General features: G+C 45.7%; 1 protein-coding gene and 1 long non-coding RNA gene across 2 annotated transcripts in view; one reads left to right on the top strand and one right to left on the bottom strand.

Annotated features, from left to right (window-relative positions):
* Window positions 1–9,257: 9,257 nt before the first annotated feature.
* Window positions 9,258–18,800, top strand: LOC139752718 (uncharacterized). The gene is made up of 2 exons (XM_071668547.1): window positions 9,258–9,919; window positions 17,348–18,800. Exons 1-2 carry the CDS (start codon window positions 9,803–9,805, stop codon window positions 18,662–18,664), a joined length of 1,434 nt encoding a protein of 477 aa, XP_071524648.1. The 5' UTR covers window positions 9,258–9,802; the 3' UTR covers window positions 18,665–18,800.
* Window positions 18,801–21,145: 2,345 nt separating this feature from the next.
* LOC139752587 (uncharacterized) overlaps window positions 21,146–25,115 on the bottom strand; it is an 822,887-nt gene continuing 818,917 nt past the window's right edge. Inside the window, exon 6 of the long non-coding RNA XR_011713539.1 lies at window positions 21,146–21,259. This is a non-coding gene — a long non-coding RNA (uncharacterized lncRNA). The remainder of the gene's footprint in view (window positions 21,260–25,115) is intronic.

The following is a 25,115-nucleotide window of genomic DNA, read 5'->3' as shown; positions in this document are numbered from 1 at the left end:
CAACGTGACGCCTCTGATTGCTCTTGTGTTGTGTCAATCCATTGTGTTGCACCGCCGCCGTGGCCTGCGGCAATATATACTGTGTGGCATTATACCCTCAGCGGAGTGTTGATTACTCTTGCACGAGTATCGACAGCGTGTGGCCCTGACTGAAGATGAATGACTGTATCAAGCTATATCAGTCACTCATTTTCATATATTTAAGGAGAAAGATGGATAATCCTTAAAAAATATAGCTCCACCGGAGTATATAATTAAGTACGATATATGAGGCAATAAAATCTATCAGAATGGGCAGAAAAATGGCATTAGGGCGTTGTGGAGACCCTGTGATTTACTGGGCTGTTGACACACGCTCACAGTGCCTGGGTGCCAGGCTTTCCCTAAGGCTGTACGGATCCGATGGGTGGAGGGGGAGTAGAAAAAATGAGTAATCTTTAAACACATACACACACACACACACACAGGAGATGGGGCCTTCGAGTGTAAAACTCCGTCCCCGCAGAGTATAAACAGGTAATTACATATACGTAATTAATTACATAGACATACAAACACGTAGACACTGTCTCGCAAGACGGGCTGTACACCCCCCTGCAGTGTGAACACACACACACACACACACACACACACACACACACACATTACACACCAACAGTGTGGCGTAAATTGGTGTAAGTCAATCCCCAATACAATACTCTCAAGAGCCATATTTAGAAAGGGTCACGTGTCTATTTATGGCATCTGTCCGTAATTTCATGGATCCTACGCATGACAGCGAAGCGGTAAACATACCGAAACCTTACGAGAAACAGAATTGGTCCTAAAAGAAAAAATAGGGAAAAGAGCTGCTCACTTGATACTTGAGACTAATTGCTCTCGTAACTTCTAATTAGTGTAGTAGATATAATCTATGTACAGAGTGACGAAAACACTGTCACACGCAAGTTCCTTGTAGAGGTTTTTACCTTTTCATTGTGCCACAGTAAATGCCTCTTAATATCATCCACTGAAATTCCCATTTTTTTTTTTTTGAAGGACTTTCTCATAATCAAAATTAACAACAATGTTTTTGATCTGATCATTTCTTGGAGAATGAGGATTAGAGATGATGTACGTCTGTCACACGCATCCTCCATAGCTCGAGGTGACACACACACACACACACACACACACACACACACACATGTCACAAGCAGATCACACTCCTGCAGTCATGAGGGCCAGAGGCGTCACATGCCCGACACTCATTAACCATGACCAGAGGGGGGTCATACGTGCCACAGGCATGGAACACACGCCTACAAGCTTGCAGTTTCAACGCAACGCAAAGTCAAACTCGGAACATTAACTCGTGTATTTTAAGCCGGTGACTTTATTGATGAATGCTTATTTTCATGTTACTTTATCACAGGTGTTTTGAGCCTATTATGACAATTACATCGTTAGCGCCTGCATAAAGTTCTTCGTAAGTGGCCAATCACTGAGGCATATTTTACTGTAGTTAGTGTGCAACGTACTGACGAGGTAATTGTGTGTGCCGCAAACGTGACGGAATCTCTGTTGGTTTAAACGTGTCAGAGTGGCACTGAGGGGTGGAGTGGTGGGTGAAGTGCACCCAGGGCTCTGGGAGGAGGAGAGGAGAGGGCACGCTTACCCACACCCCCAAAGTGCCAAGGGTTCGGGAGGCGGATGAGGGGCGCTGAGGCTGTCGGGTTACCCATCCACAACCCCCCACAGTGCCAGGGGTTGGAGAGGAGTCAGGCATCACAGGCAACATCCCTGCAGAAGAGTGTACTGAGCTCTATGGCTGGATCGCTTGTGTGGGACGCTCGTCTAAGGAGCTCTGGATCGCTTGTGTGGGACGCTCGTCTAAGGAACGTCACGGGTGCTCGATTGAGGTGCTCTGCAAGGAAGCCTGACTCGCAATGCTTCACTGGGGGGGTTACTATGGCTAGGGTGGCGTGTCCGGCTGGGATGGTCCGATGCCCTGTTACCCTCCCCAAGCACCAGCACCCAGACATCGTCACACTCAGCACCCGGACACAACACCAACCACACTACAGGTTTCAGGAACAGTTACAGCGAACACAGCACCTGCGCCAGGCACAGCACGAGGCTTCCACAGTGACGTCAGGCAGGCAGGAGGTGCAGCAGGTTGCAGGTACCCCAGCAGGCGGGAGGTCATGACCCCCCCCTCCTCCTCCTCCTCCCCCTCCATCACCCTCCAGCAGCAGCTCGTGCCTGTCTGGGGGACATACGTGGCCCCCCTGCGTCGCCACAGTCATGCACCACACTTCCCTTGGGTGGCAAGCACCACCACCACACTACTCACTCCCTCCCACCCTGGTTGGCCACGACTACCACCACAACACATCCCTCTACCTCACACCGATCACCACCACACTTCTCTTCGATGGTCGCCCACCACCACTACCACAATACCCCCTGGCTTGCCACCAACACCACCACCACCACCACCACAATCCCCTTGTCTGGCCACCTGCGCTACACACATCACGCTACACATCCACACTAAGCTTATGCTGTCACACGTCACGCTACCCAACCACACTAAGCTTGAGCTGCTACACGTCGCGTTACCCACCCACACAAAGCTTGAGCTGTCACACGTCACGCTACCCACCCAGGGTGAGCCTTGCACTGCTGCACGTCGACGCACCAACAGAGATTTTCTGAGAACCGGCCACATGTTTGGGCCCCAACTGGACTCCCACACTCTCAATCCTACAGCATACTGAAGGGCGTGATTACCCCCACATCTCTCTGGATATCAGCCAGCCTCGTTATGATCACTGGTTACCTATCACAGGTCTCCATCACGAGAAAGAGGAACCTATCATCGTGACCAAGAAACAAACAAGCAGGAACAATTTTTGGCCGCAGCATTAACTCCTGACTACGCGCTCACACACAGGACCCTTTTTTGTTCAAAAATTTGTTCGTTGTTCAATGATATGTTCTTAGTTCGTTGTTCAATGATATGTTCTTTATCATTGTGTACTCGTATCATTACTTACCATGTACACACACCTTGTTCACTGTTGTTCACTTATATCTTTGTTCATTCTGTAGGTACACTGTTTTTCATCCTTCACTCATATTCTTCAATCAGTCAATCTTTTTTTTTTTTGTTATTCATCGTACACTGATGGCACTGTCCGTGGTATAATCATCTTATCATTCCTCGCCATGAAACAAAGTAAGATTCACCAATACATTAATCCACTGATGCGAGTCCCTGCGCCTGCACCAGTCTCACTGGCGAGGCCAGAGAGGGAGACAGAGCGAACGAGAGAGAGAGAGAGAGAGAGAGAGAGAGAGAGAGAGAGAGAGAGAGAGAGAGAGAGAGAGAGAGAGAGAGAGAGCCAGCGCCCAAATTAGCAATATAGGTAATGCATGCAGGTAGGTAACCCCTGGTCCAGGACCTTCCACTCACCGCCCCCACCGTAATGACTGCCTCAAACCACACCCTCCCCCTCTCTTAACCTTACTTTCCCTTCGATTCATTTCCCTCCCTCATCAAAGAGTAAGGGTCATCGTGCCGGTGTAATTCTTTCATTAGTTTTTCTTTACCAAAAAGAAGGGAAGACTGAACTACACAGCTGAAAATGCCTGGTAAACATTTGCAATTCGTCCGTTCTCCACACCTCTGGCTGGGGTACGATGCTATCTGATGCATGTAAGTAAAGGCGACAGATATACCTGCCCGCGTGATGTCTTGCTCCAGAAGACGAGGCGTCACGACTCTCTTCATGCTAGTCTGATCTTCAAAAACGAAGGAGAAAACTGCTGGAAAGAGACTTGGGCGGAGGGGGGGAAAAAAAATCTCAATGCCTAAGCTAAGAGCAAAAGAAACATTCCCTTCTGCTCAAGTATTGACATACCAGCACTGAGTCTAATCTTGTTCATCACAGGGACTTTCATGTCAGAGTTGCTGGGGCATGAATGGAGTTGTTATTTCCGGAGATATCAAATTTGGTGTGACACGACTTCACGCTCAAGGGTGAAGGCGAGCTCTGACGAACGCTGGTGATGCCAAGCGTCTTCACTTCCTACGAGGATAATGTCTTATTCTCTCTTGTCTAATAAACTGGGTCATTGGCGCCTCTTGAAGCAGGTCCCATGATCTCTTGAAGTTAGTTCAGTGGTCCTCGAAGATGGTACAGTGGTCTCTTCTGAAGCCCAGTGAAATTTCTTCTGAAACTAGTTTTGTGGTCACCCCTGAAGTCGGTCCGCGACCGCACTGAGGAGTTCTTCAACCGCTGGTTTAGATGAATGAGGCGACAGAGTGAGAGGTGTGGAGTCGAGGACAGACAGCTGAACATCGAACCAGAGATATGAGACTCTGGTGGACACTTTAGACTAATGAACACTATATAGTGGGCAGGTAGATAGAGACTGGAAGGGACTAGAAGACTGGTAAGAGCTAGTCAGTGGATCACCAGGAGGCTAGACTGTGAACTGGTGGACGTACGTAGTCTAAGTACGGTATGAAGTGTGCTAGGAGAAGCTAGACAGGGAAACCGGTAGGAGGTAGACAGAACTAGTGGGGCTTGACGGTCACCAAGAAAAAAGTTCCCCCTAACTGTCTGGTCTTCCTTTGTCGTGCCCGTCTCACCTCTAGACTGGTGAAGGGAACGGAGGTCTTCTGTCTTCGTGATGAGTAATCCTGGCTCGAGCAATTCGCTCCCCACATTTTGATATTTAATTTCCTCTCGTAAATCACCTCAGTGCGGGCGTCTTCCGGGCCATCGCAGCGGTCTCCGGGCGAAGGCGCAAGGCAGGAGACAACGACCCTGTGTATAGGATGGTATGGTCAGCACGCCGGACAGGTCAGGTCGGGCCTCTTGCACAACGGGCGTGACCTCCGTGACGATCTTCGCAGCCCGTAAATGAAGGCTGATGCTGAGGCCGGCCACGACCCGTGATAATATATTTCGCCCGTGATAAGATCTGGATCATGAGCTATTACTGATGACCCGCCTTGCTTTCCATAACCCGGGGAAGGAACCAGGGATGTGATGGTATTCACGCTGGTGAAGCCTCTGAATTTTACAATGTCGCAAACACCATTTATGGTCCAACCGGTGAAAGTAACACGAAACTCAGAATCTTAATTTTGTTTCTCCATGTGACTTGTTTTTATATAATATCGTGAGCTGTGTTGTACCAGCGACTTGTGCCGGTGACCTGTACTTCGTACCCTGACTTGTATTACGGTTGTCCCGTCCCAGTGACCCGTGGAGGACCTGTGGCTATGGCTCGTCCCGCCTCTGGTGGCCTCTGGGAGTACCTGCGACTATGACGGGCCACGACACCCGTAAACTGGCGAGCCAAGAGACCATGGATGGTCCCTGCTACCAGCACACACACTCATGCTGGAACAAATGACCTGTGCTAATGATAACTGTCCTATGCTAGTCTAACGTGCTCATGACCTGTGGTGGTTCGCCAAACCTGTGGTGGTTCATCAGGCCCGTAGGGTTCCACTGACCTGTGGTGGTTCACCAGGCCTGTGAAGGTTCCACTGACCTGTGGTGGTTTACCAGACCTGTGGCGGTCCCACTGACCTGTGGTGGTTCTACTGACCTGTGGTGGTTCACCAGACCAGTGGAGGTTCACCAGGCCTGTGGAGGTTCTACTGACCTTTGGTGGTTCCACTGACCTGTGGAGGTTCACCAGACCAGTGGAGGTTCACCAGGCCTGTGGAGGTTCCACTGACCTGTGTTGGTTAACCAGTACTGTGGTGGTTCCACTGACCTGTGGTGGTTCCATTGACCCGTAGCGGTTCACCAGACCTGTGGTGGTTTACCTCTTCACGTCCTTACGACGTAACATCTGACGGCACGAGTGACCTGTGCCAATGACCTTTACTCATGCTACTGGTCTTTGCCATTAACCTGAGCAAGTAAAGCTGTCTCCGACTTGTCTGAGTGCTAATGGCCTGTAACAAACCTGTTGTGCTCGCTGGTGCTACTGTTACTACTGAGCTCTGTGGATGATTATGTTACTGGCGCTGACACTTTGCTGTTGATCCGTGACACTACTCATCACCTCCTCTCTGAGAGCCTGATAGCAGAGTACCGCCAACCTGCTCTTTCTACTGAGCTGTGGTGGAATGTTCTCCTGTTCACACGGTCCTTTGCTAATGCTGCTGTGTGCTGCAGTCACTTCTGTGTGCTACTTAGCACAAACTGTTATTTCTTTTTTACCTGCAGGTCTTCTGCAGAGACCAGTAGTACTGGTCCTCATAGCTTAACAATAATCAAAATGGTTTGTACTTTTTTTGGCAAGTATCATGGCCACTAATACATATATATATATATATATATATATATATATATATATATATATATATATATATATATATATATATATATATATATCCTCTCTTTGCAGTGATCGCGAAGTTTGACTAACACTCTTCTACAGTGACGAAATTCAGGTATGTCTTCTCTTCAGTGACTGAAGTTAAATGCCCTCTTTTTTGCAATGCATTTAAATCAAATTCATATCAAAAGCATTCTCTCTCTCTTTCCGGACACCATAACACCAAGCGTTTAATCCCTCATGAAGGATATGATGTGGTGAGTGACACAGATTATGAGGAGAGGAGAGAAAAAAAGAAAATCTGCAACTCATGCAGGTAATGAGTAAATACAATATACAAGTCCGAGATCCACATGTCAGTAAGATCGAGTCTCACGGAACACAGAACAGCCTGGAAAATATTATTGACTGTACACAGCCTCACAGGATGTAGGTCATGAGGTCAAATTAAAAAAAAAAAAGAGAGAGAGAAAAGTTATAAGTAAAGAGAGAAACCAGTGGGCAAGGTTATCATGTACGGAACGCACATAATTTAGACAAAACTCCATCAACAAATTTTCACACCAGACTCCGCTACACTGTGGAGAATAAATTATTTTGAACAAGTCAACTGTCACTCCACCACCACTGTCTAAAGTCCTTTTTAACGTACAAAAAAAAAAAAAGGCGCCATTATCCTGAGCTACAGGGGAAACAAAAAGGATATTCAAATGAAAACACATACAAGTTGTAATAAGGTCAACACTTTATATCAACCGTCGGGAGACATGATATGACTAACTGGGAAATGTACCACCCATGGTAATCTTTATAGAGCCACGAACAAGTACATACACAGCCCATGGTAACACCCACAGCCACTGACAGTATAAATAACCCAGGGTGATATCCGCAGTCATTGGCAGCACATACAACTCAAGATAACATCCGCAGATACGGAGTGAATTCAATAAAATGTTCTTTATTTTCATTTGTTTACAACCCAGCTCATTATAACACCCATATCAACTGACAGTGTCCACTGCCCCATGATAACACCCACAGCCACGGACAACACACTAACACAAACACTTGATAACTTGCGAAGCTTATAACATCCATAGCTAATGATAACACACACACACACACACACACACACACACACACACACACACAGACAACTCATACTAACACACCTTCGAAGCCATTAAGAGCGCTTACAGCTTGTGATAACTCCCGCGGCCACTGAGAGCGAGCAGCTCAAGATAACAACCCGAATACAATGGCAGCTTACAACAGCTCATGATAAGCGACTCGAGTCATCATAACACCAACCAGTGACACACCACTTACAACCCATGATATAATACCCGCGACTCATGACACCACCTAGAACCCATGGTACCACCACACACAGCCCATGATAGCCACCTCGACCCCCATGACACCACCTGCAAGCCATGATAACACCGACGACCCGTAAGAACCGGACGACCAAGCCGGCATAACCGGCGGGCGATAAGCGCGGTGCCCCGCAGCAGGAAGGACGGAGCGAGGCGGACCTCGTCCACGGCGGGTGGTGATGGACACGACCTGCGATAATATCCGAGCTGGTGATGATACCCGCCGTCCCGGATAATGTCCACGAGGCGCCCCCGGTGTGGGTAGGGTACAAGGATCATCCCCAGGGCTGATTCACGTCTCTATAAAGCTGGGGGGCCGCTAGTAGGCTGACCTGTACCTCAATCCCTTCCCCAACCATCTTCTCCCCCAACGAGAGATATCGTATGTACCTGGAGAGGAAACTGTCGTCCCCCCCCCACATCCCGGGCATTGACGATATCTTGACGCTGTATTTGCCATCTTTATTTTTTTTATTAACTTCCCGGTCACCGCTTCGGGGATTTTCCTGATAAACTTTTTCGTAACTGGCATATTTCGTTTCACTGATTAGTTTTCCTGATGCCATATTTTCCAGGTTGTCTATCAATGATTGTTTGGTTCTGCGAAAGTTGAATCAAATATTTTTTCATCGCTCTGCCTTGTCCTGTCTTCACCATAACACTATGCTTTTCGTCTCTCTCCCTACTGCTTCTCTATCCACTCGCTATTCTTTTATGCACAAACCGATATCATTCTGTCGGTAAGGGTATTATGTTAATCAATTTACAATACCACAAATCTATTAATGGGTATTTTGCATTAAGCCAAGTAAATTTGTAATTTACAGCAACATCAGGTGGTCTTAAATTTTCGATCTCCCGTCTGAGAATAATATAAACGCCACACCAAATTTATTTAAGAGGACAGGGATCAACTAAACAAGAAATGCGAAGGGGAAAGAGAGATGGCAAAAGAAAGTCTACGATCGCCAGTCGGTTTTATGGACTTAGTAAGATGCCACCCACTCCCTTGTGTCCCAGGGCGCGCGCTGATTGGTTCCCATTCCATTGCGTCACACTCGCTGACCAATTAGGACGGGGTATGGATCTCAGCGCGTGATTTTTTCCCGTTCTCCGTTGATCGTGTCTTGCGTTTCTTGTTATCATATTTTTTCCACGAGGCTGTTCACGTTTACCTTAAACAAAATCATGAATGTGAAATCCTTAGACAGTCTAAATTTGTTTCTCGACATATATTCGTTAGCACGAGGACAGTTTCAGCAGCACAAAGATACCGGATTTCCCGTGGTATGTACCAGTTGCAATGTTGTTCAAACAGAGAAATGACTACCAACATGTTTTATATATATTTAAGGCCCTTGAATATCGCATGAATAACATATAACCACAATAACACAACGAATAAATAAGGCGTTGAGAAATGGTGAAAAAATCATGACCAGGTCACCCCCCCAACCGTCCACCCACCAACAAAGGTCGAGCTAAGCGATGCTCAAAAGCCATGTGTTCTGATTTCTCATGCCCAGTGTAACACACACCTTCACGCGGGAAGGAAGAGAACCCTTGGCTCTCTACCGGACAGTGCCAGTGTCACTTACTGCCCGGACGCGCATGGATGTCAAGTGCCGGCGCTCATACCTTTACACAGTTATCAAGTGTTTGGATTAAGTTTTTGGTGGCGTTCCAAGTTATTCTTTTTTTTTCTCTCTCTCTCGGAGGGGGAAAGTGAACTGGATTAACGACACTGCAGAAAGTTTTTATGGATTATGGAGGCGAGGGAAACTAAGGTGCCGCTGAGAGAACTTAGTAGCCTGTGAAGTGTGATTACTCATGTTGGACTGGTCGAGAAGTCTGACGGTTTCTTTTAACAGTTTTACAGTCAAATGAAGTTCGATAAGTGAGATTTGGAAATATATAGTATACTAAGGACTCTGCGGTACTCATTGCCGAGGCACGCCCCCCCCACCTGGCGACTGGATAAAAGATCTTTGAGGAGGCTGTTGCCAGCTGCAGCAGGCACCATTCCGACCCTGCACCAGCGGCCACGGCAGCACCCCAGCAGCAGCATGTTGCCACAGGGGCTGCAAGAGTTGCCCGTGGAACACCCGCTCTCCGCCGGCGCCACCTTCGGCTCCCTGGTCGTGGACGAGAGCTCCCCCACGCCCTACTCTGATGCCACACAGGTGAGAGAAGCCACATCAGCACGTGTCCCGTGCTGTGATTTATCTTACTGTGCCGGGAATTGTTGGTGATGTGGGGGTATTATAGAAGGGTCACGGAAGGTGTTGTGAGATACAGCTGGTGTGTGGGACACGGCATCTGTTGTGACGTGCACTAGGTGTATACGACACGTGTTGTGAGGTATAGCGGTGGTTTAGGACGCAGAAGGTGTTGTGAAATATTGTGGGTATTAAGGACGCAGCAGGTGTTCAGAGGTACAGCGAGTGTGGAGGACACAACAGGTGTTGTAAGATATAGTGACCGTATAGGGCATAGCAGGCGTTGTGAGATGCAGCAGTTGTTTAAGAGACAGCAGTTGTTGTGATATACAGTTGGTGAAGAGGAGGCCACAGCAGGTGTTGTGAGGTACAGCGGATCTGTAGGAAGTGGCAAGTGCTGTAATATACAGCAGGTGTTTGGAGGTACAGCGAGATTGTAGGGAAAGGCAGAAGTTGTGGGGAAACAAGAGATAATATAGGGGGAGAAAATGTAGATGTTTTGAGGAACATCAGTGTTATGTTGAAAACACATGCAATATGAATGAACGAAAATAAAGGAGAAATATATGTGTTGCGAGAGACACTAGGAAATAGGAACAGAACTTATTTCGGGAAACAATAGGTATGGCAGAAAACGGTCAATGTCGTAAGAAGAAGGCAGATACTTGGGAGCAAAGGGGATCTTGCAAGAGAAGCCGATGTTTCGTTGAACGGTGTTGCTTGGGAGAGAGAGAGAAGAGACCTCAGGTGTCGCCAGAGAGCTGTCGGTCAGTCGAGCACGTGCTCAGGGTTGACACGTGTGTGGTGGTGTGGCCGACCGCTGGAGGACGTCTCCGGCGATGACTGCCTTTGCTGCAGGATGAGACAGGTGCCTGTCATGCACTGCCATACCTCAAGAATCTCGACGCCATGCATGGGGAAACAGAAAATGGTTCATCGTACAGATGTTCGTCGATCTTACATCTCGCGTCGCGTCCCTATGGCCAAGCTGTGTTGACAGCTGGTGCTCGTGGGTTGGGTTACGGGAGTGGAAGTGCAACAGATGTCTCGTGGACTCTGCCTTCTCGTGGTTAAGTTAATCGAGGGAGTTTGGCCGAGTGCGGCGTGAGGACAGCGGGAGGACGGGTGTAGTATTGCCTCCCGTGCCTGTCCGAGTCCCTCTCACTTATTCAACCACAGAGGTAAAAGTATTCCAAAGCTTTGGGTACGACGACTGAGTCACTCAGAGTACGACGACTTAACCCTTTGAGTACGACAATTAAATATCTTAGTGTACGACGACCCTTTGAGTATAATGACTTAATCTCTTAAATACGACGACTTAATCTCTCGAGTGCGATGACGTAAATCTCTTGAGTACGACGACTTAACTCCTTGAGTACGACGACTTAACTCCTTGAGTACGCTTGTTTAAGCGTCAGATACGTTGGTTAAAGTCATCGTATTCAAAGGAACAAACTGTCGTGCTCAACAGAGTTAAACCGTTGTACATAAAGGATTAATTCTACATCAACAAAATTATATATATATATATATATATATATATATATATATATATATATATATATATATATATATATATATATATATATTGTCACGCATTAATACATGCTTGTAAAAGAAGATTATTAAACAGACATGTTATACAAATATCTGGATTACTGGAATTAAACTAAAAAAGGATGTGACACACCCAGACAAACGTATTTCATCAAAAGTGTAATGGCAACTTTCTAGTTAAAACACTAAGTTGTTAGGAACTAGAATATGATCTTCATTTACAGTAATGAATATGACGGTAAATGAAGGAATTAAACCCTGAAGAACTTTTGAGAAAAAAAAAACCCTCACGGAGTGTAATTAACATTATTTTTAAGTTAGAACTAAACGCGTCGTGTACTATGATAAACACGACAGGAAACTGGACAGCTGAAGTAACCTTGCTTTATCCTGCCACAGTGCTGACGAAGGCACAGAGCAGCGTATGTGAATCCTGGCTGATTAATCCCGGAGAGTTGTGTGCACCCGCAGGACACACTCCATCTCCCCGACTGTAGGAGGCTCTAAGACACACACACACTCAGGCCAAAGTACCTTACTGCTGCTACGCTGCTGCTACTGTTACGTATTGCCTTGTAAAATACATCATTACATCTCTCCTTTTAACTGAGAGGGCCGAGAAAAAACGGGGAGCTAGAGTCAATTCCGATACAGAGCATGGGAGGGGGGAATCCACCTACTGTGTTGTGGTGTACTGAGTAGTGAAGGAGCTTAACTGGTGGGAGGGCATGTGAGGTTTACTTAACCAATGTTATTAAGAGTGAAGGCAAGACTCCCCCGGCTGGTGTAAGGCGGACTAATGATGGGGACGTGACGGTCAGGCCAGTGCTCAGGTTCAGCACGAGCTTCTACAAGCTACGCGGGCCATCATCACTATATATAGTGGCTCGGGCTTACCCATCACCATCCAACAAATAGAAACACACACACACACACCTTACCGCATCCAGCTTCTTTCCGCATCATGCAATATTACCGCACACCGCTGTGGGGCTAAGTACCGTCGTCCATTACCGCACACAGGTCAGGGATGTATGACGGTAAAAATAAACGTTAACGCGGTCTGAATAATCAAAGAGGATAGTGTGGATGCACAATATGACCAGCAGAGCTCTTCAGGTGCTACGCCAAACCACCGAGAACCATCAAAAAATCCTCCGCGAGAAAACTTCGCTGGTCGGAGGCAGTGATGGTGGCGCGCAGAGCTCCGGGATGTGTCGGGATTAGTGTGCGTGGATTTCTGGTAAGCCCCCGGGAATCTCCTGCGCGCTACCCCACCTGTAATCATCTTAAATCCCTGGATTATAATAAACTCCTAAAGGATGTGGAGACTTCGTTCAACAGCTTAGTTTTAAACGCTCGGTGGGTTTGCACGTACAGATAAATACACAATACAGTTCTCAGTTGCAGGTCCAGATTGAATGCGACACTTCTACTAAGCTTGCCTCTCTCTCTCTCTCTCTCTCTCTCTCTCTCTCTCTCTCTCTCTCCGCTAAGAAAACGTTTAAGTTATTGAAAGAAAGATAGCCCATGAAATATCCCCCAGATGAATACACTAACTCGGGGAGTGTATAATCATCCTAAGTAGCGAGTTCAGAGTCTGTGGGAGAATGTCGATACAACGAGGTGGCAGAGGGCGTGAGAGGCCCGCCCGGGCACCTGTTGATGGGCCGCGTGCCGCTGGAGGCTGGCCGCTCCCACACACACACTTCCGCTCTCTACCTGTGGCCCACCTGCTACTCTACCCCCACCTGCAACATGCTCATCCGTCTCTCCCTCACCACTCTTGTCATGTGAAGCAGCAGGTGGACCATGCAAGTGATATTTTTGTTGTTACATTCACCAGGTCTCGGTCTCGTACGGGGTTCTTGTTTTCAGACATCCCTTTCTTCATCTCTTTTTTTTTGGCCATTAGATAACAGGGGAGAAAAAATTCGGAGTGGATAAGGTATGCTAGGAGCTAAGGGGTAGGCCGGAATCCATGGCGCAGGTGAGGGTGTGGGGAGACTACAGGATACACCAGGGGAGAAGGTGAGGGTGTGTAGGGAGACTACAGAATACACCAGGGGAGAAAGTCAGACATATACAGTGACGTCCAAAACAAAGAATCTAGGGAACATCGGAGGCAACGCATCTTGTACGAAGAAGGACACAAAACACCGAGGGACTGAAGAGGATTTAAGAATGTAGTGAGGCAAAAAATGAAACGTGAGGGACTGAGGGAGGAAATTAGAACCAACTGACTTGAAGAAAATAAAACAGAGGACGAGGTAGGAGACAGGTCATGCAGGATTAAGTAATGATATCGTACGTGTAGGATTTGAGAAATGGAAATTGAGACAACAGGAGGTATAACCGTTACGGTGTTGCGTCCACTCCGTCAAGACTGTGGCCCTGGAGTCTTACAACATTTCCTCAATTCACAAAGGCGATATAAAGTCGGCTGTTTATCGACCAGCAAATCCTCGTGTTCTTGGATGAATTTATTTTGAAATATTGCAGGTTATTCTTCCGCTTATTTAGCCAATTCCCGTGTCTGTCCTTCGAAGGGTAATCCTGTGATATTTCTCTCATTTTTGTTTCTTATGACTGACGTTGAGGAAGCGAATAAATCTTTTTAAGAACGATGGCCATGTGCTTGAATATTCTCACCAAATGAACGGCCCCTTATGTAGAGGTACAAGTGTGTGAGTGGTAAAACAGCTGTGTCTGTTCTCCACGAGAAGGTAAATGTGATTAAGTGGACAAACAGCTGTATCAGTCCTCCATGTAATAGTACAGGCGTGTTCCAAATGCTGTATATGTCTCGATGTGAAGATTCACGTTTGAGAGTGGTCCATCAGTTGTACCCGAGCCAACCAATGTAACCACTTCTTACCATAATTTGTATGAATTTCTATCAGTACAAACCTTCAAAGGAATGAGTCTCTAACGTGAAAGTAGATGGTCTGTTCGCCGGCGTCCACCAAACGCGAAGAAAATGTCTTTCATCAGAGTTTCACAAATGAAGATATAAAACAAATCAAAATTTGATCGGACATTTAATCTTTACAAATTGGTGTAGCGTGTCTGTCCCCAGCCGCCACTCCTATCTCACACGAAGCTACAGTAATGCATTCATTCTATTCATGTAGTCACTAATACAACCCGAAGCGTCCCGCGTACCTGTATACTAACAAGGCAAATACATCATCAGGTCCCAGACATAATGGTGTTTTGCATCCGTTGGACCGCGATTCCATGCGAGCTGTGATGTCAATTTGACTTAATGTAAACAGAAAGTAAACCAGGCCGCTCTATCGTTCTTTGTCCATGTCCATCGTTTTATAGTTTATAGCAAATATATCAATTACATGGTCGTCTCTTATGTTTATCTTGCTCCTTAAAGGACACAGACCATTTGCTGTTGCGATGGACACCTCGCTCACGCATTATACTGACCATTATCGCACTACATAAAGTATATTCTTACATAACCTAAGTATAACCAAAAGCTAACAAAAGTCTTGAGCCATCAGCACACACACACACACCTGGCTAGAAATAGCAGGCGTACCGGAGGCGGTGCCGCCAGCTGGAGGAATGTCCCGCCGCCACCTGGCGGCCAAACCACCCGCACCCGCCACCATCACATCGTTACCGCATAAACTAAATTCGCACACGAGATCACCGTTTGTGGTGTGGTCGTCGGCGCTCACGGCGAAGTTTTAAAGGAAGTATTTTTCAAAAGTATTAAAAATCTATGATGGAAAATATGTATCACGATGTACTGTTTTTTTTTTTTTCCCCCGAAAGGAAGAATGTCACTTCATATGGCCAGTCTGGCGATAGAATTTTAAAACTTTCATACGGTGGCGTGAAATGCTGGTCTAGTTTGGCCACGACGTAAAATGTCCGGGATTGGAATTCCCTCGTTCCTCCACACTCACGAAAGTACAACGTCAAAATATCACAGAGGGTAAATTAGCGTGGATATGTGGAATGCAAGTGTATCAAAATCGTTTGACGATCCTCTTATATAACCCGATATCTGACGAATAGCATCGTAACATTGGTGTGTGTGTGTGTGTTCGGTAGGCTTTTTTCCCTCCCTGTGTACGACCTTGTGGTCACAGGACAACAACGAAGCTCTAATGGCCCGGCTCCACTCCCCCAAGGGTGCGGCCACCCACGGATAAACAAACGCGTTAAATAGAATTCCCAAGACAAACAAACACACGATAACTACAGCAACAGAAACAAGACTCTCCTTGTCGGACGCCACGCTAAAGTCTTTTAAAACGAATAAAGTTTTCGAGAATGGTTCCTGGCTGAAATGCTACCGTGGCAATGACATCCAAACAATCTGCCCCCCCCCACCCGACTACTGCTGAGCGGGTCGTGACGACCAGCTGGGTCAAGCAGTTGGTGATGTGGGACTCGTTGTGTCCGGTCACACCTGTGAACGCTTTTGGCGTCAGTTATTCGGGGGGGTAGCCTAGTCTCATCCGAGCGGCCGACCTCGTAGTATTGTTTTCTCCTGCCGGAGGAGCTGTAAGGTGACCGTAATGTTCCCCAGGTGGGCAGTGGCTCCACACCCTCTTTCTTTTACGTGTTTTTTTCTTCTTCGTTTTCTTTAGGTACATTAATTGGCTTCATTTGTGACAATTCTGTCCACTTCTCCGTTCTGAAATTTCTCGCAAGTACCGAGCACTGCCGACGACTGTCGAATACCCGGGAAAAGCGAACAAAAAATAGCACTTTTATCACCACGAGAATTATGCAATAATGAAAGATTTGCTGCCGAGAACGCCGCTGAAGACGGGTGATTTCCAGACTCTTCAGCACAGGAACGTCTCATTATGACAAATATCCTCGAGTTGTTAAGAGTTTATGTTGCGGCGTAATCCTTAGTGTCGGCCACCGACCGCACGGGCTCGCTTAAGTTACTCTAATTTGCCACACTCGGCTACTGTAGTCTCTCACTCTGATTACTCCTTGGTCGGTCCAGCTTAGCACCTATGACACACCTTGACGTGTACTTTACGCGGGTCTTCAACCACACAACTCGGTCTGAGACCTTCCCTTACCTTAATTTATACATTATGATGGTTTCCATATCATAGCTTGGTCTGGGACCTTGCCTGTCCTAGCGTATACTATGTTTTGAAGGTCTTCTTCATCCCTACAGCTCGATGTGGGACCTTCCTTACATATACCTTTATGATGGTTTCAGAGCTCTTCTGCTTCCATAGCTCGGAAGCGGGATTTGTCTCATACCTTTTAAGATGATTTTGGAGGCTCCTCTGCCCCCACATCTTCGTTTAGGACCAACCTGCAGGGTTGTTTCTCTGTTCGAAGGACCTTTGAGATATATATGCAGTGTTATCTGGGAACAACCTTCACAATCTAGGGATGAGGGCCTTTATGATTTAGGTAAATGTGTTTACTAAATGTGATATCAATAGGTTAGGTTAGGTTTGCTCGAATCTGGCTTTTCATGTGTAAATGCATCTGTTTTCCTTTAATTCGTACAATTATACACTTTTTCATTATTTCTTAAAGAATAATGATGAATATATAGTACAGACCATAAAAATTTCGTCTGATCAAAGTCTTGTAATTCACTGACCTGAGTCTTACCTTCATCACTGTGGAACTTGGGTAGTGGTTGCCCATGGCTTTACTTTCTCTGGTCTACATCACTAAGATGAATAGCAACTACCGAGTAATGTAAACTTCAGTTTCATATTCTTTTAAGCACCGATAAACATAACGTTTACGGGAGTGAAATAAGATTTAGGAACTTATATTTATATATTTGCCAACGGAATATTTTTTCCTCTCCCGCAGACGAAGAAACACCCGCCAAACCACATCAAGCGGCCGATGAACGCCTTCATGGTGTGGTCCCAGATGGAGCGGCGCGAGATAGTTAAGTTTGCTCCCGACACTCACAACGCCGAGATTTCCAAGCAGCTGGGGCGTCGCTGGAAACTACTGACGGAGGAACAACGACGGCCCTACCGGGACGAGGCAGAGCGACTGAAGAAGCTACATATGCGTGAGTATCCGGATTACAAGTACCGTCCACGCAAAAAGTCGAAGGACCCGCTAAAGGGGGTCTCAGAACGCAGCGGCGGGAAGGTTTCGAAGGTCCATCAGATGAACAACATCTGTAAGGAGTTCGCCAACAGTATCAAATCCAAGGACGGTGCAAACGGACAGCCGCAATTAGACCTCCAGACGCCTGAGGACCACGTCAGTTGGTCGCTGCCACTGACCCCTACATCCCCGCCTCGCGTCCCCACCAGCCCAACAACCTCGGATCTTCCAGATTCTCCGGAGAGCGCCTTCAGCTTCGAAGACCACGTGTTCAACAGAACATCCATGATAAACCTAACACCTACGCCCACCCATAGCTACAGCTCACCGAGCGAGGGTCTTCACCGCTCCACCACCACGACTAATACGTCATTTTCTTACCACAACGCTGTTCCTACCGCTTCTCCTAACAACTCCAGAACAAGTAGTTGTGCTTATAGTGTTCTTCAAAGACAGCAAACGTACCAGCCAAACTTCTACCAAGAGCAGAAGATGGCGCACACTTACCTGAAGCACGAAGCGATTAACAACCTTGGGTACCTGAAGCGGGAACATGAGTACGCGGAGCAGTTACGAGCACAGCATCACCAACAGCAGCAAAAGTCAAACTACCAGCACCAGCATTCATGTCTCTACTCACCGGTGGGCAGCAACGCTTCATTCTTCGCTTCCACTATGACGGCGCAACAGCAGCATCATCACCACCACCACCATCATCACCATCAGCAGCAGCAGCAGCAGCACCAACACCAACAGCAGCAGCATCAACAACAGCAGCAACATCAACAGCATCATCACCAGCACCAGCATCAACCGCCGGCAACTGTGGTCAAAGCTGAGGCCCAGGAAACGCATCCTGCGACCCTTGATGACCTGGATAACATCGGGGTCACCGAACTGATCCCAATGACTTCTGATCTGAAGGTGGAGCTGGAGTCTCTAGCTGACCTAGGGTACGAGTCCGGTGGGTCGGCGGGCAGCAGCTGGAGCAACGAGGGTATCCCCTCAACCACATCCAACGTTCTCGCCGACTTCGACATTATGAACGCCTGGATCAATTCTTGAACCAGCCATGTATAAAAAAAAAAAAAATCAACTGTTCATGTCTTTCAGAGTGTGTGTAAATCCAGAAGTGACGCCCCTGTGGCAATAAATAAGTACTTTGTGCTCTTGTACATGAGTTTGTGCTACTGTTCATGACCTAGATGCACAAATGACTAGTGTATAGGACTACAAGATACAGGTTCTTGTGTACATTTCCTGTTCGTTTAAGTTATTACCACATCCATACATCCTGTATATATGAAATATATATATATATATATATATCATTGCCGGGTATTTTTAGAAATAGTTACCAGTCCACCGGATGAATCATGTGCTTGCCCAGTATTGAAGGTCTAACCTGGACAACAGCGAGTCTAGTCAGTTGCAGATACTGTCACAATAAAACATTCAACGAAGAAATTATGACACCGGATTATGAGACAGTACTTAAGCTACACAGAAAAGTTTGCGAGTCAATCGAAATCTCAGTTATCGCTCTGATGGACAGGAAAGACACGGGATCAGATTAGATCCTTATTGAATACGGTCTCAAGTTACGTCTGTGAGGGACAGGTGACGTGCTACTGTCCATCACGTTCGCGGATATCCATTGGAAACACTTTCCAGAAAGACAGGGGCTAAAAGGAGTAAAACAAAGAGATACGTGAAAGAGAGTCCTGTGTTGTGTTTGGATAGCGGAGGTCTGAGGTTCGACAGAGTTATTGGTTGATTCTTCCACATGGGGATGGGGGAATCGCGGGGCCGCCTTCCAGTGTGGCGCCCTATCAAGAGTACTCGATGCTACTGGCCAAATCATAAAAATTTTCTCACTGGTGTGCGCTCATGACACTGTGTAAAAACAGATTCATTCTCCGGGCGTAGCAACCATTGAATCCTTGACGAATATAGTGTAAATGTGGTATTTAGTGACAACCTAAAGACGTTTTCCAGTGTGACTCGAAATGTTAGGCCGCTGGAATGACTGAGGACGAAGCCTAGGACTCACCTGACGGTGTCATGACCGCACCACCGCTGATGTACGTATGTTGGTCTTGTTGATGGTACTGTTCCTGGCTCCCGCATCTTGAGGTGCTGTGAGGGGAGACGATGTACTTAAACTGTTCTATAGTGTTCTCCAGATAGAGAGGAAATCTATGAGAGTGAAATATCAAACGCCTCACAGACATCCCAAGATGTTTGGGAGCTCCTTAAATTTAAAACTGGTAGCCTACTGAGAACAAAATTTATTCTATTGTTAAATATTGTCAGATTATTTGTTGTGTGTTTTTTTACGATCATGTATCGCAGAATTTTGTGGTAGAAGAGTAGAGAGTTTAATTAGATGGTATATAGTTAATATATAAATATCTATATTAGGAACAGAGAAAGTGTGGCAGTTCAGGTGTAACGCTCAACGAACACAACGAACGAACAAGAAAGCTGGCTTTTTCTTGGTTCCTGCTCTACCCTGCACCGACGGACGCGCACCCCGCCTGCCAGTGTCCACCTTCCGTCTTCCCTCCCTCCTCCTCCTCCTCCTCCTGCTCCTTAACTTTTGCTGGCGCTGTTTCCTTTTGTACCATACAGTTTTACGTTCCTCTCTCTCTCTCTCTCTCTCTCTCTCTCTCTCTCTCTCTCTCTCTCTCTCTCTCTCTCTCTCTCTCTCCTCCTATCGCTCCATGTCTTTTCTACATTCAGTTCCCCGTAAGTGGGCACTCACTTGGCGACATGCGTGCGTGCGCGCGTGTGTGTGTTCGTCGGTATATATTGTTGTGGCTCAAATATTTATGCAAACCTATGTAAATAAGATATTTATTATTAGGATTTCCTATGCATTTATGTAGCTGCAATTGAAAGCATTTTATACGTTTGCACCACCGAAATAAAAACAATAGACTGATGTATTTTGGTTTTAACAAGAACCTTCTTGATGTTCAGATAAAAAAAATAAAGGTAAATCTTTGACATATTCCTACATAATCCCATGTCAGGTGTAGTACATGGAATGTTTTTGCCTCTAGTGAACTAAACGCTAAAAGGTTATCTTCAGTGTACAAGACAAGTCAAATCCAAGTTGTATTGATGATTTACTCCCAGTTTTCCTTTCAAATGTAAATAAAGAAAATGGTGCATGTGTTGAGAATGACAATATTCCCTGGTTTAATTTGAACACCATCCTCTTAGAGTAGCTATTGAGGTACCTCATAAGAGAGAGAGAACAGTAGGTATTGAGGTACCTCATAAGAGAGAGAGAACAGTAGGTATTGAGGTACCTCATAAGAGAGAGAGAACAGTAGCTATTGAGGTACCTCATAAGAGAGAGAGAACAGTAGGTATTGAGGTACCTCATAAGAGAGAGAGAACAGTAGCTATTGAGGTACCTCATAAGAGAGAGAGAACAGTAGGTATTGAGGTACCTCATAAGAGAGAGAGAACAGTAGGTATTGAGGTACCTCATAAGAGAGAGAGAGAGACTGAGAGCAGTATCCATTGAGGTACCTTATGAGGGAGAGTGACAAAGCCAGGCTGGGTGGACGACGATCAGAGAACTGGGCTAGACAGTCAGTCCTCCATCATGCCTGAATGTCGAAGACGCCGCCACACACCATTAACCTGGGTCAAGCAGAGAGAGAAAAGAAAAACTTTATTATAATCCTATAACATTAAATGTTACTCTCATGGATTAACAATGACAGGGTTAATGATATCTCTTGCACAGGTTATGAGATTTTCCTCGACACTTCTTTTTGTGATGATAAGGTGTCATAATCTACAGGCTATCGCCACAATGCTACTGCTTTACGAAGAGAGGACCTTACGTGTAAATACTGCTACTGTGATATTTATCATCCGCGTTGGGTGACGACAGAGTTTGTGGGGAGGGAAACATTGTGTGAGGCAAGAGAACACCATGATCTATATAAACACTGTCGTAAAATTACATCAGATACTTGAACCCAAGGCAACGTCTTAACCTAAGCCGCCGGGGTGGGGTCACAGTGAGGGATCAGGAGGAGGTTACCAGGGGCTACCATTCGTCTCGAGTGTGTCAATGAAGGTCATAATGACAAACCAGTTTGAACAGTGGAAATAAACCTGACGCCGAAGGTATTCCTCATTTCTTCCATCCACAGCAAAACTCTGGAACTCTTTCTTCTGCTTCCCGACACCCACACACTGTTTTCCCTGACATGAATATAGCAAGTGACAATTTTTCTACTATATGCTTCACGAGACGCGACTCTTATATAGCCAAGACTGACGATAAAACTAATAAAGATCTAAATTGCTCTCGAATCTGCAACTGGTGACGGACCTTGAGACGCAGTATACACCCAGGTAAGGTTGACGCGTCAGAGGAATACGACAGCGTATTCATTCCCACCAGACGGCCAGACATCATGTTGGAAGGGTGGCAGCAGAGGTGGCACTGGCCAGAGGGGAGAGGGGCATGGCAGCACCGACCAAGTAGTCTCACTAGTCCCGTGGCTGCTGCACCTGTGCCGATGCTTCAATGAACACGGAAGGGAGGCCTCAGCTGAGACCTAGGTTGGCTCACCCGGCGCCAAGCTCGCCCTCAGCCCTAGTGTTTCCTCCGCTCGCCACGACCGACGCTACGACTTGACCTGCACAGACTCACGGCCCGACTGACCGACTGACTCAACTTTGTCTCATATGAGCTCACAACTACCCCAATACCTGATCAACTTAATCGACTGTAGTAGACCAGTCGTGCCAAATGTTGTTATTTAGAGTTCCATCATATTTTACATCTGCTGTTGCAATCAAACCCCTACCCCCAAGGCTGCAAATAATAAGTATTTTCTTTAAAGAAAATCACTCCCAAAATCCTCTTAGAGTAGCTATTGAGGTACCTCATGAGAGAGAGATACAAGCAAACACCTTTGCCAAACTGGTGAAACAGATATGAACACTTAGCGTCTCAAGTCTTGATACATAACGCTCTTTAAACTACTAAATGTTTGCTCTTGTATTATTATGTGCATCATGAAAAAAATCTATATGTTATACAAAAGACACACATACGAAAACACACAATATATATATATATATATATATATATATATATATATATATATATATATATATATATATATATATATATATATATATACATAGTATATATGAAAGCTACCCATAGAAGTGTCCGTGTATAAGACACAGACACTTACATAAGGTGATAAAATCATTACCATCATCATAAGTAAATGCATATACCGTTATAGACACAGAAACAAAACCCACACGACAAGTACTGTCTCGCATCGCTACAGTCACTAAAATTCTAAGGTGCTACAGAACCGAATTCAACTTTCCGGATCAGTTCCCACAACTCAATATGTACACTTGGTGTTGATCACCTTCTACAGCATCGCCATGGAAGCTCTTCTTTCTATATATCCAAAGCACTATACAGTGAAACGAAAACATATCTATAGGCATATTTTGATTATCTCTTTTTTTATATTCACCCAAGACTCAATTTCTACGAAAGAGTCCTGGTATTAAGACCTTTCTAGAAGGTTCCTACAGCTCAAGGCTGCGTTACTGCCAGCAGCAGGGAAATGTAGGCTCCTTTGGAGTGAGAACGAGAAGTCCTTTGACGATATTGTCCTCCCAACGATACAGCCTCCACGGCGTCCAGTGCAGGTCATTTCATAATCAGGTCTACTGTATAGATGTTACCTCGTGGACGTTGCGGGGAAAAAGATGCATATATATATATATATATATATATATATATATATATATATATATATATATATATATATATATATATATATATATATATACCAGGGGTTGTTTTACCCTCGTAGAGCTTAACCTTAAGTCATATTCAAATATCTTTGACATTACTATTTCCTTGTTACAGGAAAGAGTGCTAAATTCGTGCTGCCCCGTCTCTTGACAATGTATGTGTAGCAAGTCAGTATTATCGTGTGTGTGTGTGTGTGTGTGTGTGTGTGTGTGTGTGTGTACTATAGTTGCTCTATCTTTTAAGAAGCTTTAAGGCTGTGATTAAGTCAATCCTTACTCTTCTCTTTTCCATAGTTGGCAAATTCATGGTCCCAATCCTCTAACTGTATCTTAGTTCTCTTAACTCTAGTATAGTCTTTGCTGCCCTCCTCTGGACCTTCTCTATCATTTTTTTATTTCCAGTCTCTCCAATGTGGTGGCCAAATATGAGAAGCATATTCGAGGTCTGGCTTAATATACGCTGTGGGTAATTTGCAAAACGTTTCTTTAAATACATACTTACACGCAGTTCTAATATTGGCCAGCAGAGAGTTGATCTTCTTTATAATCTCACTGAGGTGGCGAGAGCTCTGGCCAGAGGTTAGGTACAATGTCGACTCACAAGTCCTTCTCACACAGATTTCTGCAGCTTATTTCCCCATAAATTTGATAGTCGTATCGAGGTCTTCTTTCACTGTGTGTGTGTGTGTGTGTGTGTGTGTGTGTGTGTGTGTGTGTGTGTGTGTACATAATACATGTGGTTTCATTAGGTGAAGACACCTGGATCACTTTCACACCGACACTTTCGCACCGACAGTAACTCTTCTTAAAGTGTGCACAAAATACTCGCCATTTATGTGCCTATTATATGTAGGTGTTGCTCCCAGAGACAGAGTGTTAGATACAGTGTTCGTTTAATTTTGCAACAGATGCAGTACATCAGTGACAACAACACGAAGTATTTTCTACAACGAATTAATAACATACTGTAGTACATGAATACATTGGATAAACTAGAAGCGCCTTAACTAGGGTTTCCAGATATGCCAACACGATGAAATGCCTAAAAATGATTAATGTCGAGGACCAGAAAAAATATCATAATGTTTAGAAATATTTCTCGTGTCTTTCCACCTCACAGCAGGAGGCGCTGGCACGCCCGTCGGTCGTGCCTTCCTCGTCTGGCTGTCCCTGTGAGGCTCCTTTTCCCTCCCTCTCACCTTCTGCTCCTCTTCATGTTTCGTCGTGCGTTTCCAGCTTCGTCTTGATCGTTCTCAGTATCATGTAACCTCCCCAGGTTTCCATCCATATCCCCCCCTTTCTCAAGCATCAAGTTGCCTCAGCCATCTACACGAGACTATACCGCCTCAGTGGATGTTTCTACCCCCCGATACACTGTAAAACAGGCTCACAACCCCTCCTCTTACGTCCATATATCTGAACCTGTTCTCCTCCTCCTAGTCGTGTCTTTCATTAGTCTCGGAACTCCCACCTCACTCAGCTTCCTGAATCTCTTTCTGCGTGGTTTTTCTCACTATGTACACCTACTGACCTGCATGTGATTACTGGAGGTTTTTCAAGGGCAGCTGCCTTGATATTTCTTGTGGTGCAATCATCTCTCATCATAGGATATAACGCAATTAATTTCGTGAAATTATCTTGTATTCTGCGGTCGCCTCTTTCCTAGTTTAATTCGGAATGGTTAGACTTA

Source organism: Panulirus ornatus, chromosome 13 (genome assembly GCF_036320965.1).
Source record: "Panulirus ornatus isolate Po-2019 chromosome 13, ASM3632096v1, whole genome shotgun sequence".
Classification (NCBI taxonomy): domain Eukaryota; kingdom Metazoa; phylum Arthropoda; class Malacostraca; order Decapoda; family Palinuridae; genus Panulirus; species Panulirus ornatus.
The sequence above is the reverse complement of the archived record's forward strand: the minus strand, read 5'-3'. Positions and strand labels throughout refer to the sequence as shown.